Source organism: Polypterus senegalus, chromosome 10 (assembly GCF_016835505.1).
Source record: "Polypterus senegalus isolate Bchr_013 chromosome 10, ASM1683550v1, whole genome shotgun sequence".
NCBI lineage: Eukaryota > Metazoa > Chordata > Cladistia > Polypteriformes > Polypteridae > Polypterus > Polypterus senegalus.
The window spans coordinates 116,664,797-116,680,386 of record NC_053163.1 but is presented as its reverse complement, the minus strand read 5'-3'; the positions used below and the strand labels follow the sequence as shown (position 1 = coordinate 116,680,386).

General features: G+C 36.8%; 1 protein-coding gene across 1 annotated transcript; it reads right to left on the bottom strand.

Annotated features, from left to right (window-relative positions):
* Positions 1 to 205: 205 nt before the first annotated feature.
* On the bottom strand, positions 206 to 12,204 carry pgrmc1 (progesterone receptor membrane component 1). Its single transcript, XM_039766393.1, has 3 exons — positions 11,839 to 12,204; positions 6,630 to 6,785; positions 206 to 1,841 (listed from the first exon to the last, which is right to left on the bottom strand). The coding sequence occupies exons 1-3, from the start codon at positions 12,128 to 12,130 to the stop codon at positions 1,738 to 1,740; spliced, it is 552 nt and encodes a 183-aa protein (XP_039622327.1). The 5' UTR covers positions 12,131 to 12,204; the 3' UTR covers positions 206 to 1,737.
* Positions 12,205 to 15,590: the final 3,386 nt, after the last annotated feature.

The window sequence follows — 15,590 nt, the reverse complement described above, 5'->3', positions numbered from 1 at the left end:
AAACAATGTACAAATATTTTTTCAAAAAACACAAGCAAATAGATAGATAGATAGATAAATGTATTTATTCATTTATTATATTTCTGTCTTAAGAAAATTCAGTAAATAAAAACAGATTATCATTTTTTTACTGATTACAAAAGAGAAATAAAAACCATACGCAGTTGCCATGTTTCTTTATAAGCAGCAAAATCGCAAAAATCTGGCAAAAAACAAACCAACCTCTGTCTCATTAATGGAATGAACACACAGGAGAAATGAATGTACCTTCAATCACAGGCTTCCGTGTTTCATTGGGCTGCCCACTTCACTGCTCACAAGGAGGGCTATCTCAGTTGAACGACAAGGAGAAAAATCCCCCAAAATATTTCTGATGGTTAATTTAATGCAAAAAAGTCACATTAAAAAGCTGGGAACACGTCTCTTAAAACACACGAGAAATGACGACTGCTTGTTGGTGAAAAGGAAGTTAAACTTGGTAGGTTTGGGTGCAGACCAGCCAGGAGCTCAGAAACCCAGCCAATGCTCCCACATAGCGTGCATGTCTAACCAGAGGTTGTCCACGCTGCCCAAGGGCATTTAATGCCAATCAGAATGCCCAGGTTTTAGTTTCCAAGCAACAAAGTGCCCTGGTGGATGGCGAGAGTTCAAATGAGCCTCCCAGATAATGAAACAGAATGGCACCGAGTTCATATAAACAACACTTCATTTGTCTGAATTTCTCTTTTCTTGCCCTTCACATTTTATAATTGCCAAGGTGCCAGAATGGTGATATTGTATACATGAGAAATTTTATGAAGATGCGTATCTTCACACAGCGCTCATTTTAAGGTAACTAACTGGTTTTTAATATCAAGGTGTATCCCTCAGTTCTCAACCTTACATATCCTAAAACCTGAGTATGTGGGGTTGCAGGTTACTTCAATTCTGTAAACTCCCCTCCATTGATGGAAGTTTTTAAACATAAAATCTGGTCACCTTCTACATAATCAATAAAGGACAACCTTCCTAATAGACAATCTTTAGAGACAAATATAAAGTAGATATAAATCTGTATGCACATACATGTAAAATGATAACATTTTGTCATCCATTAAAATAAGCTTAGCAGTTTGGAAAGGACTCCGTGTTGTCCAGAATACTGTAATAATCGAGACGCTATCCTCACTAGTCAACTGGACAGGAATGTTCAGTGAAAGATCAAGACCCCTTGCATTAAAGACCCACCATTAATTCAGTCCTGCTATACTCTTCTACATTGATATTTGTAACACAAATATTCCTGCAAATATCATATTTTCACATTTTGTTAAAGGTTCCCTTATTTGATAGCCTTTTATATTCAATTTTCAAATTATAGTAACATTGATTTACACAGTAAAAATGAAGAATTTAAATGATAAAATGGGGAGTTATAGTGGAGTAAAATCTGTCAGTCATCTGCAGCCGACATTAGAAATTTATGAATTCTATATTTGGTACCTCTAAAGCATAAACAAAGATGATTAGGGATTTATAGACATCAAGGAAATTTAATACATGTCCGAGTATAAAGATAAAAAAACACTAGTTAGTTTAAACTACTGTTAATCAACCTTCAAAACTCCCTACATAACAGGCAAGAGGCCCCCAGTAATTTGTTACTTTAAAGTAAACTAGAAAATTAACTGACAGCTATCAGCAAACTTTAAGGGATGGAGGAATTACTTTCATTTTTTTTCTTTTGTATTTTAGTTTTTAATCTTTCTTTTTGTCCATTGAGTCTTTTTCATCTTCATCATCGGCATACTCCGATGGCTCCTCTCCTGGCTTCAGAAGTTTTCCCACATAGTGGTATTTGTCTGAAAAATAAAAATAAATGGGAATTAAAGTCATCGGACAGCCATGTACCTGGGGATGTGTGACCCGGGGGTTGCGTTTGGTCAGGTTGATGATTTAGTCCTTCACAAGTAAATCTGTCCACAAGGAAGATGGTGTACACCATGGTGGTAGTTTTAGGCCCACTTTTCATGTATCTATTGCTTTAGTAGTGTCGATGTTGGTTACAGTCAAATAAATGCTTTAGTAAGCACATAAAAGAGTAACCTGTCAGAAAGGTTTAAATGTCACTTTCCCCTGATTACAGTCTGCTTGCAAGCAACTTGACTCACACTTGGGGAACACAATTTGATCGCCACTAGAGGGCAGCAACTGAAGACTTGTATTACATATCGTAAAGGTTTAACTGGAAGATGGCTGAAATCTTCAGCTTTGAGAGTTCTACAACTCCCATCTCCCAGTCAGGATCCTTTCATTTAAGGTCCTTAAATTTTATATATTCACATTTTTATAAAAGTTACCAGGGAGATGTGATGGTCAGTATTATGCATGCACGTGTGAATGTCTGAATGTGTATACATACAGTACATTAAACTTCTTCATTTTCTCCTTTTTCTTTGCTTCCTTTGTTATCACCTCTAGTTTTTTGTTCTCCTTATCTGAAACTCTGCAAGGCAAGCATTGGGTGGGTCCAGATTTTGAAGGAAATATTTTTGGACGTGCATAATGTTGACTCCTAAGATTAAACATTAAGTCTAACATTCCAAGAAAATGTTGAGGTAATGAACCATGACGGGGAGGATTTTAAGATGTATTTCACAAATACATCAGCATGACTGAGAATCTAAACAACTATTGAAACAATGGATGTATGGTAATTCTTCAATTCAAGGTCCAATCCAATGCTAGTAAGATCACATGAAAAATTTTTAAACGATGCCAAGAGTGTATTCAATATTGATTATAGGCCTGAAAAGGTCCAATACTATGTCAATTTGCTTTGGTGTTTGTGACAGTCAATCAGGTAAAGAGGTCAACTCTGCCAATTCTTTTTAAAGGACTATACTTCACACAAAAACATATGCTGTATATATTAACTTACCCCAATGTAGTTTGTATTGGTGGGTGAGAAAAATGTCTTACCTCATATTTTTATGCAAAATGGAGAGAAAAAAGTTTATGATATAATAAAATACAATAGTGAGCAATGATGTACAACTACAAACAATGTGAAAAAAGTCCATGGGTAAAAAAAAAAAAAAATCTCACATTACTCGTGTTGCATAATCCACATGTGAGCTACTAATGACAGGACAGGGCTCTTGACCAATGAATGAAGGTAAGAGGTGTGTTTTCAGTTTAAAAAGTGACTCTCATGAGGTTTCAGTTTCCTGTTTAAGATGTATACTAATTATTCAGGAAGTACATACTTAACATTATTTTAGTTAAAAAGCGTGCTTTTTGAACATTTTGAGCATATAACTGGATAGCTGACATGGATTAGATAGATAGATAGATAGATAGATTATGCAACACACGTAACGTAAGCTTTTTCTTTTTTACCCATGGACGTTTTTCACATTGTTTGCTCTGGTACAACATCAGCCACAATTGGTTCCTATTACTGTATATCTAACATTTTTGTCTCCATTCTACCTGTAACCATGAGATGAAAATTTTCTTGGCCTCCACTACAAACTACATGGGTTAAGTAACCTAGAAAAAATATATCATTTTTGGTTGGAGTTTGTCTTTAGGAAATGTTCCAGCACACACTGCACAGGGTTTTAAAAGCCGTTCCAGAAACAGTGGCATCTTTTCAAATCCATGACTATTCTACACAGGAGTTGCTGCATAAACAAGACCAAAAGCAGCCTATTAGAGTTCACAGAGATTAGATTCAAAAATAAAACTGGCTTGCTTTTGCTGGTGTTTCTCTTAATACATCAGGCTCAGGCGTTCTCAATCACCCCTTGCAAACCTTCTCATTTATTCTTAAGGGTTAGCATGTAACATGGCACCTCGGAGACATGGAAACACTCCAATTTAGTAAGCAATTTTGTTATAACTATTATAATAAACAATAAGTAAGGGCATGGTTCAAAATAACCAAAAAAAGAACATTAACATGAAGACAGTTCTCACACAGGAGATAGAATTTCAACAGCATACATATAGTGAAAGCCATAATATCTGGCAGATCTGGGATAACAAATATTTGTAGTAAAATCTAACAAATATTAGGAAATTAATCTGCCTTATGTTATTTATGATTGTTAATTTTGTAAAAATGTGCTGCAGGGACATAGATGAGCACAAGTACTAAAAATAGTGCAGGCTGACAGGCAAGAGGTCGCCAAAAGAATTCAGTCTAATAAGCACTGACCCTGGACAAAAGTGGGACTCCAAGCATAGTATTTGCTTGCACATCTTCCTATTAACTGTTTTGTTCAATTACAGATAGCTTAAAATTACCATAAGCTTATATAGAGATAGGCAGGCAGTTCATAAGCATAGTAAAGGTAAGCTCAAGACGGTGCACAAATAAGTAAAATTAATAAGCAACAACTACATATCAAAATTGAAAAGGTCAGCAAGGTTTTAAGATACACACACAAAGTGAAAAACAAGGGAGATTTGAAAACAAACGACTAGATAAAGCAATGAAACAAATGCACCGCTCGTTTAAACGCTTAAGCAGATTTCAAAGGGAACTTGGATTATATGGGAGCACAACTGCAGCTGTTGCTAAGCAGTTACTGACACCATTAGCAAGGGAAAGAGCTTAGAGGAGGAGAAAAATACAGAAAAGAGACAGGCATGCCAACATCACAATCACTGCATTAAGTGTGTCACCTTGGAAAATGGTTGTTAAGAAACACCAGACAGTATTTTGAAATTGTAAACTTTTAGGAAAAATATTTACAGCGCATCACTTTTTCCACATTTTGTTATGTTACAGCCTTATTCCAAAATGGATTAAATTCATTTTTTTCCTCAGAATTCTACACACAACACCCCATAATGACAACATGAAAAAGTTTACTTGAGGTTTTGCAAATTTATTAAAAATAAAAAAACTGAGAAATCACATGTACATAAGTATTCACAGCCTTTGCCATGAAGCTCAAAATTAAGCTCATGTGCATCCTGATTCCCCTGATCATCCTTGAGATGTTTCTGCAGCTTAATTGCAGTCCACCTGTGGTAAATTCAGTTGATTGGGCATGATTTGTAAAAGCACACACCTGTCTATAGAAGGTCCCACAGTTGACAGTTCATGTCAGAGCACAAACCAAGCATGAAGTCAAAGGAATTGCCTGTAGACCTCCGAGACAGGATTGTCTCGAGGCACAAATCTGGGGAAAGTTACAGAAAAAATTCTGCTGCTTTGAAGGTCCCAATGAGCACAGTGGCCTCCATCATCCATAAGTGGAAGAAGTTCTAAACCACCAGGACTCTTCCTAGAGCTGGCCGGCCATCTAAATTGAGAGATCGGGGGAGAAGGGCCTTAGTCAGGGAGGTGACCAAGAACCCGATGGTCACTCTGTCAGAGCTCCAGAGGTCCTCTGTGGAGAGAGGAGAACCTTCCAGAAGGACAACCATCTCTGCAGCAATCCACCAATCAGGCCTCTATGGTAGAGTGGCCAGACGGAAGCCACTCCTTAGTAAAAGGCACATGGCAGCCCACCTGGAGTTTGCCAAAAGGCACCTGAAGGACTCTCAGACCATGAAAAACAAAATTCTCTGGTCTGATGAGCACTCATCACCAGGCCAATACCATCCCTACAGTGAAGCATGGTGGTGGCAGCATCATGCTGTGGGGATGTTTTTCAGTGGCAGGAACTGGGAGACTAGTCAGGATAAAGGGAAAGATGACTGCATCAATGTACAGAGACATCCTGGATGAAAACCTGCTCCAGAGCGCTCTTGACCTCAGACTGGGGCGACGGTTCATCTTTCAGCAGGACAACGACCCTAAGCACACAGCCAAGATATCAAAGGAGTGGCTTCAGGACAACTCTGTGAATGTCCTTGAGTGGCCCAGCCAGAGCCCAGACTTGAATCCGATTGAACATCTCTGGAGAGATCTTAAAATGGCTGTGCACAGACGCTTCCCATCCAACCTGATGGAGCTTGAGAGGTGCTGCAAAGAGGAATGGGCGAAAATGGCCAAGGATAGGTGTGCCAAGCTTGTGGCATCATATTCAAAAAGATTTGAGGCTATAATTGCTGCCAAAGGGGCATCGACAAAGTATTAAGCAAAAGCTGTAAATACTTATGTACATTTGATTTCTTAGTTTTTTTATTTTTAATAAATCTGCAAAAACCACAAGTAAACTTTTTTCATGTTGTCATTATGGGGTGTTGTGTGTAGAATTCTGAGGAAAAAAATGAATTTAATCCATTTCAGAATAAGGCTGTAACATAACAAAATGTGGAAAAAGTGATGCGCTGTGAATACTTTCCGGATGCACTGTATCTGCATATTATTAATGTGTATTTGTCCCCACATATTATCAGGATTTAAGCAGGCTACGTGAGCAGGTTAAAATCATGTATGTGATCCTTTATCACGTTTAGTCTAAATATTTTCAATATTTTTTTTTTTTTTTTTTAATCATGTGCCATCAAGAAGTAAATGTAGTCAGCATGCACTATTCAAATAAATAAAAAATAATATAAAAAAAAGGTTTAAACAAAGAAAAAAGGTATAGTAACAAATACTTTCTTTCCAAATATACAGCTTCTTCTTGTTGATTTCAAAAGGTAAAATTAAACACTGTAAATGCTGAGAAAGACAGACATACGAGTGAACTGCATCTCAAAGTCGCTGAGCGTTTCCTTCTGCATGGCATTCAAATCCGACAGATCGTCACACTCGTCCTTCAGTGCAGACTCATCCAGGCAAAAGGTTGCTAACCCTCTGGAGGCATCCCTTCCAGCAAACACCCCATAGGGGCCCTCTGTAAACAAAATAAAAACATGGTAAGAATATACTATCAGAGCAGTCTTTTTAGTTTTTTTCTCACAAAAGTCTCACTTAACAATATAACCAAAACTTTGATTAAATAGAGCATAATTGACTTAAAATTGAAAAACTGCACATTCACTTTTGTTTTCATAATGGTCTCCCAATTTGTCTATTTGAGCTCCAAGGATTTTCTGCTGCTTTTCACATGAAAACTCTTAAGGCTTTTGGGAGATCGAAGCTGTGCAACATGGGGTGTGGGCAATCAATGAATCACAAGGGTGCACTGTTCATACAGAACAAAAACAATAAATACGAAGACTACCAGAACACTTCACTGGATAATGAATTATGTTTATTGTAGTGACAAAAGCACCTTTCCATTAATGCACCTTCAAAGGAGCAAAATAAAATGTAACCTGACATATTTAGAAATGAGCAAATATTTTTTTCATAAAAAAAACATTTTTTTCCTCCCATAAATTCAAGTAAACAGCAAATTAATCCAACACTGTGTATAAAACAGAAGGCTAACTTTAAATCTTATATTGTAAATATACACTTATATATTTGGAAATACACAAAGTACCACCCTAGGGGATAAGCCACTGGATTTACAGTTCAATCCCCATTCACTAAAGAAATTAAAGGTTGTTGTTTTTTTTTTCTCTGAACAAGTTTTAATCAGACTAAAGGTCACATCTATAACTCTATTAAAACATACCCTAGTGCATAAAGAACCAGAACTCACTCAGTGCACTTAGAAGAAGGACTTCAACTCTTACCTGCAGCTATGAGAGATGTTTTAGAAAACTAAATTACTGCACAGATTCTAGGTGTTAATGGAAGGACTATGCATGGTCTGGCAGGACCTTACAGGTAGGGGGTATGCCAGCAGGCCGTTTGTCTTAATTGAACAGAAAAAAATTGAGGGTAGAAGGTAAAATCACTCTTGTCTGGGAGTGAGAGGCTGAATAAGATACTGTTCTGGTAATTTATTTTTTATTTAAGCAAATGGCTTAAATGTATTTTTCTTTTAAATACCACAATTTTCTTTTGTTTTAAACAATAAAAATCACTTCACTACTAAAAGTATCCTACAGAATATGCAGACCTATACGGTACTTTTTACCATTTAAATAAACACTACCACTTCACTACTAACAGTGTGCTACAGTATATTTACCATTTAAATAATCAATATTTTTAATATACATAAACAGTGCAAATTTATATTTAAATAAACTCTGCACTGTAGATAGTAGCCAATAGGTTTTCAGTCTCTCCTTTGCCATTTGATTGAAACCAAAGTGAGTTTAAACTTGTGGTAAATACATTTTTGAAAAGATATCCATCTTCACTATTAATCCTTTTTTTCTTAATCAAGGCCACTAATTGTGCAGTGTACTTTTTTAAGGCAGATATTCCAAAACAAAAAAAAAGCTGTTCAGAATGACTTAGGGCAGAATCTGCACATTATTTAGAAAAACATTGTTGAGGAAAGATTGTTGAGAAGTAAATGACTTTATTAGCTCGGATTGGTCCAGCCAGGTATCACCTACCTATGCGTTGCTTAGTGTTGTTGCGTTCGTTACATGTGCATTAATCATACCCCTGCATAGTTTTAAAATGAGTATTTTAATTGTTACTGATTGATTTAATAATGTTGTGATTGCTCTGTTTATTAAAAATTAGCCATCAAAAACAGATAATTCACACTAAGTCATACGTTACACTGTGTATTAATGTGGTGAGCCATTAGTCTACCAAGACAGGCCAACTTGCACGAAACCTTCATGAAGATGATATGCCCTACTTAGACTGTTTAAATGACTATTTTCCTCTAGAAGATAGAACATACTTAAAATATAAAATAGTTCTAATACTTAAGAAATTTCTACCATTGTTACCATATACTAAAATGTCTGTCCATTGGTTGAAGTGTGTGAATCCCAAATCTGCATGTTTCTTGCTCACATGGGATAAATGTTAATGTTCTGCACTGGTCCTCCTGCATTGCTGTTGCTCTCAATGTGACCACTTACACCTCCAGAAAGATAATAATCATCATCATCATTCCACATAATTTGTTCTTCCTTTTAACCACCCAACTGCGCCGTAATTACTAGAACAAACCAACAAACAAATACACATTTTTTTTTCCTTTTATTTGCAAGTCAAAAACACCCCAGCCTGTCATGTGCATTTTTTCTTAATAATTATTTGGTAATTTTCAAATATTCCCACATAGCGATAACTTACTCAGTGAAATACTAAATGTTTGCTTTTTCTTCAAAACAACAAAAAAAAATGTTTTGGCAGAAGACATTGGCTTTATTATGGAAATCAAATTTCCAAATCATGATAAAATTACAAATTTTAGCATTATGTCAGTAAATCACTTACATATTAAACTAATTTTAAAAGTTTCTGGGTTATTGATCATCCAGTCAATATCACATAATCACTTTGCAAATGTACTAACTTGAAAGGGAACACACTATAGCAATATGGGCACACAGCCTCATTCTTGATATACAAGCCACTTTGTTTCTATTATATTAACATTTATCTCTCTACCCATCTGTTATCCAAAGAGTGGCTGTAATTAATACTTGGCACCTACCTCAAAACTCTGAACATGCTGCAATAATACTTTGGTAAAGACTAATATTCCACTGAGTAAAATTCAAATATAACTAAAATGAATTTTAAAAAATAATCTACATTCCAAAAGATACATGTTAGGCAAGTCTGAGATTCTAAACTGGCCAGGTATGAGTGATAGTCAGTGTATGTTTGAGCTCAAAGAATTTACATCCCATCCACAGTCCATTCCTTATGTGCATCCAATGTTGCCAGGTCAATTTCCAACCCTGTGGTGTTTAACTGATAAACTAAACCTGACTTTAGTTTGGTTTAGAAGGGCCGTGTTGTCACATGCACAGATACAGAGCAATTCTTCTTTGTATGTGATAATCAACAAGCCACACATCCCTACACTCTCTGATGCCCTCTCTTCTCAAGTACAATTTAGAACAAGGATACTTGTAACGCTAAACCAATCATTAGTACTCAAAATACAATGTGGCAGCTTTCAATCACCAAACATTTATTGTGCATTGCATAACTGAACATTTGAGAATTTAATCATGAACTTCTAGGTTTAAAGCAAAAACATCTTTAGTCTCAGCTGTCAAAAAATGCTGTGAGTGATATAGCACAGAATCATGACTATTACTATAATCTCATGTTATAATAAGATACTCTTTCTGACCTAGTTTTGCAATCAGTTTTAAGCCACAGTCAGCAAAGGGGAATTTCACTTTTAATCATTGCTCTCAGTACTCAACCTTTACTATTGTTTGTTTTTTTGGCAAAAAGGCTTTTGCTTTACATAATTAAAGTTAAACCTATTCGTTTTGGGGCTGGCGATCATTCAGATGTGCGGCTCAACTATTTAAGCTTAGATAATAAAGTAATAATTTGCTATCCAGTCATTCGTTTTCTGTACCGTATTGCCTGGGTCAGGATGCCATATGGACTGTTGCGGGCACGCTGCTAACATTTAAACATTTTACCTTAAGAATGTAATTTAAGAAAAGATTCCACAGTGCAACATTTACGCCGACACTACTTTTTCCAGTTTGTATGCAGCTTTTAAAGATCTGGTGCAGATACAAAAAAAAAAAGCACAAAAGAATTTGGTTTTCCGTGACAAGGTGACAAAAAACTAGCTAGGACTACCAAATGCGGTTAAAGAAAAAAATCAGTATGTCTCTAAAACAGCCCAAGACGCTGAATTTGATACTACTGTTATTCACGTGCGTGCGATTCGTGTAAGCGAGGCCTTTGCGTGACAAAGCAGTACTCGCGGCTGCCGTGCGTGCCCTTGGTTGCCAGCTGGAACTGGGTAAAAGGTTGCCGATAAAATGCTTTAGCTGGGGCTCTTGGAAGTGTCAGAAAGGTTACTGAAGACCACACTCACTTCTCATCATTTAAAGTGGACACATAAATGCATGATTTTTCTTTGACAAATACTCTCTGAAAGCAAAATATTTTAGGAAGGGGTGGTTTAAGATCAAAGCGATACAAAAGGAGACGATATAGCGCCATTCACTAGGAGAATCACACAAAATGATTTTTCTAAGACATTCCAAGCAGAATTATAAATACACGCTGAATAGCAATACTATACACACTCGGGGTACTTTGTCATTATTTCGTGATGCTAAATCAGACATTAAGTGACAAGCATTTATAGGTAAGTGATTTTTAGGGTGCTATGTAAGCCCGACACAACGCATCTGGATTTAAAGCCTTGATTTTCAGCCATAAAACAGGCAATTGGTAACATTAAGAGGTACGCAGACTATTAAGCATGCGCTGTTGTCATTTGAACTACATTGTTGAGTAATCGAGTGGTATTTATCAGTGTTTCTATTTGCGTGGCTTCCGGTTCACGTCCAAAGAAACCATTTCTCCTCGTGTTCTTCAAAACCTCCTTCCACTTGCACAGATTTCAGTTTTTCTCACGAGCAGCCATCCTTCACAGATCTGCCGTGCGCCCCATTGGGTTCTAAAGTGGGAGTAGACGACGATTTAACTTTTACCTAATCGGTTTCGAAAACTAAGTGAACTTTGTCCAGGGTTTCTCTGTGCAACCAGTAAATTCGTCAATTTGTGAGGCATGATACACGCGTGAGCAAGCAAAAAAAATGTCAGAAATATAAAATACATATATTTAAAATGTCACTGCACGTGTTTGTACCCCTAAATCCCATTTTATGTCTATGTCTTTTCTACAACTTGAGAACTGTGGAATCCAGGAGACAAATGAAACCGTATCTAACTAAAATACTGCAAATATTTTTAAACTCGCGTGTTGAGATACTAATGTGCACAATTTATCACTGAAACATTCTTTTAAACGGTCCGACTTTCCCTCTTAAAAGTTTTATCCCTAACGAAATTACATTCGTCCCACATAGAAATGCGCAGTCTAAATAACACAAGATTAGTATAAACTACAAATGAATGAGCTGCACCTGGTCCATAAAACTTCTTTCCCCGAGTCACGTCGAACACTTTGCCCTTAATAGCCATGAGAATCCGCGGATTCCTCTTCCCGTCAAATTCACGGAGCTCTGCTAGCGTGAAGTCCCTCTTCTTCAGTTTTGGCAACTCTTCCTCTTCTTTCGGTAACTCTGGTGGTTTATCGCCGCGGATTATTTTATAAAGCAAATAGATACACAGACATAGAAGGCTCAAATTCAGGGGTGATGTATAAATCTCTTGTAAAAAACCCACTGACGCCTGAACACCGTCTTCTTCCGTCATCTTGCAGTGTCTCTGAATAACAAAATTGTAATGTCGGTTAGACTGACATCAACATCACGCGAACTGTTAGGTAAACTACGCCCCTTGTGTCGAACAGAACTAACTGCAGATGAGGTCTTGCAAGACCAACAAGTCCGCAATGTGGACAAAAGAGAATCTGTCAATCATCCTTTATCCGACCAATCGAAGATAGTACAGTACTTCTTAAACTTCACATGCCTACGACGCGCAGATACTCATCGTTTTACAAGTCTAAAATTTCAACCTCGATTTTACATAGATGCTGGTGAAAAGCCACCACACCTTCGAATTAAACAATTATATCAAAGCAAAAAGATATACGGTATGACTGTGAAAGACTAACCGTGGCAAAATTAAATGTAATCCAACTTGTAACATGCACTGAAACACTATGCACATTCATGCCGTGCATTTAAATTAGCACGCATTTTTAGATTCTTACAAAAGAACAAGTATTCCATAAAACATTTTTTTAATAAAAACGAAAAAAACAAATCATGCCAAAAATAATGTGCTTTATAATTTGGAATTAGTTTAATTTCGGTACGATTTTTTCGATTGCTTTCCAACAGAACATGCAAAAGACGCTCCAAAATTAAACTCACGACACGACTATGCGTTACACTTTAGTGCATCTTACATGTTGGATTGCATTTATTGTTGGTACGGATCAATGACGTTCACAGGCCTTTTGGTGTGCAGTGCCTTTAAGTGGGAAATAGGACACTTTCCAGAACAGGGTTTGTTATATTTTAATCCTGGAAATTTAGTTCCCACTTTTATTTCTATGTTTTTAGTTTAATTGGAAATTTGAGTGGAACTTGGAGGCTATTATAATATTTCAAAAACGTATAAAAAACTGTACTGAATGTCCATGGTTGCTGATGATGTTGGATTATCAAAAAAGAAACATTTCAACAAGACATTTGAGCAAAAACAATTCCATGAACTTCAGCAAAAGTTCGCAATACACCACATCAAATTAAAGACTTCTGTCCTCCAAAAAAATAAGACTATTTTGGGACAGACATTGAGGAAAGGCCAGAACTGATCATGTGGTATCATACTGTATATGACTATTATTTTTGTGCATTAGACTTTCAGTATATTAGATTAGATAAACTCTATTAATCCCATAGTGAAATTCAGATTATTACAGTATGAGCTACACCCTAAAGTACAATGTAAAATTGCTTTATATATGCTGTATGCATTACAATTTTTCAGTAATTAGAACAATACTTTTTTTTTCCTTTCTAGATGTTGTCAGTTTTGGGGTTTGATAGTAAAAACTATCATTTAGGTTCTAGCTCCTGCATACTTGCACTGGAAGAAATGGGTAGAAAAAGAATGCATATAAAGAAAAGAGAGACAAATATAAAAATAATGACATATTCACTCATTCAAAAGGAACCCTTGATATACAAAGCAAATAAAACTGTCAAGAAATGCATCTCTCAAAAATGGCCTCATCCCTAATTCATTGTGTAAGTGTACCGATACAGCCTTGTAAATTTAAATTCAATGTCATTCATCAGTCTTTTGAACATTAACACGGTATATGAAAATTACATTATATGAAATGCCTTTGCTCCATCTTGCTGTTACTACACTTAGTGTTAATTCATTAAGACTGTTACACCTACCTTTTAAAGATGCTTTCCTGCTTCTCAGTAAGAGTTCTTGTGTTAAACTTATTTAAAAAAAAAAAAATCAGCCCAACCCTTACCGTATTCTGTCTCTTCACTAGAGCATATGCCAGGAGCAACACGCAAGACTGAATTAGACTGGATGCCAATCCATGAGAGACCACTACCACTCTCACACATACACACATTTCTAGATCACCTGAAAACAGCAGACTGTGTGCTTTTGAATGGTGGAAACAAACTGGAGTCAAAATGAAAACAGCCAAAATAGCAAGAGAATATGCAATCAAGGATATGCATTTGCTATAAAGTAATAAAATCACTACTCATTTCAAAATATTTGCTTCAACTGTGCAACATAACTTATGTTTGTACATTAGCTCTTACTTAAAAACAGCTTTCAGGTGTAATAGCACTGAAGTGTGAGAGTCTGCCAACACTGTGGACATGGAGAAATTGTCTCAATGTGATTATTGTGCAGTACCTCTGTGCAATAGCAATTTTAGCCATTTGAGACTGTCAAGTCCTATAACCAATTAAATTTCCTGAGCTTTTGCTTGCATGCCTCAAGGACACAGTTGTTTAAATGACGACCTGCTTTTTTGGCATGCCTTTCTAAAATTGGATGTTGGATCTCTCCCATGTAAAACTGAAATGGCTCTTGTTGCCTTGCTACATCTAATGAATCAGGTAAAACAAGGGGCTGGTTTATTTGTTCTGGCATTGTCAGTTATCATCTCTAGCCTGATCACTATCTGTTCCGGTTTCCATCTTAGCATTACACGTGCAGCAGAGTGCCTTACATCATAGACTGTACACAATTAAAACTCTCCGCCAGCTCTTTCATACCATTGATGTGTGCTGAATAAAGCAGGAATCTGATGTTATTTTTCATAATCCACCCCCTGCAATCCCCCTGGATTAAGTGGGTTTGAGAATGTTATGTTATGGGTGGCATGCTGGCGCAGTAGTAATGTTGCTGCCTTGCAACAAGAAGACCAAGGTTTGTGTCCTGGGTGCTTCCTGTATGGACTTTCCATATTCTCCCACGACTGCATGGGCTTCCTCCAAATGCTCCGATTTTCTCCTACAGTCCAAAGAAATTCAAGCCAAGTGTTGCTAAATTGATCTTGTCTGTGTGTGTTCACCCTGCAATGTGCTGTTACCCTCTCCAGATACTGTTTGAGCCTTGTGGCCTATACTTGTTGGAAAAGACTCCAGATTCCCACAACCATACCCTGGATAAGCTGGTTAAAAAAATGGATGGACAGAACATTATATTACCAGATACAGTGCATCCGGAAAGTATTCACAGCGCATCACTTTTTCCACATTTTGTTATGTTACAGTCTTATTCCAAAATGGATTACATTCATTGTTTTCCTTAGAATTCTACACACAACACCCCATAATGACAACATGAAAAAAGTTTACTTGAGGTTTTTGCAAATTTATTAAAAATAAAAAAACTGAGAAATCACATGTACATAAGTATTCACAGCCTTGGCTTAATACTTTGTCGATGCCCCTTTGGCAGCAATTACAGCCTCAAGTCTTTTTGAATATGATGCCACAAGCTTGGCACACCTATCCTTGGCCAGTTTCGCCCATTCCTCTTTGCAGTACCTCTCAAGCTCCATCAGGTTGGATGGGAAGCGTCGGTGCACAGCCATTTTAAGATCTGCCCAGAGATGTTCAATCAGATTCAAGTCTGGGCTCTGGCTGGACCACTCAAGGACATTCACAGAGTTGTCCTGAAGCCACTCCTTTGATATCTTGACTGTGTGCTT

Coding starts and splice junctions, on each gene's coding strand:
- pgrmc1 (XM_039766393.1), bottom strand. CDS start 12,130: ATGACGGAAGAAGACGGTGTTCAGGCGTCAGTGGGTTTTTTACAAGAG. Junction 6,786..11,838: donor AAAGAAGTTTTATGGACCAG/GTGCAGCTCATT, acceptor TTTTGTTTACAG/AGGGCCCCTATGGGGTGTTT. Junction 1,842..6,629: donor CTTTGAGATGCAGTTCACTC/GTATGTCTGTCT, acceptor TTTATTTTTCAG/ACAAATACCACTATGTGGGA.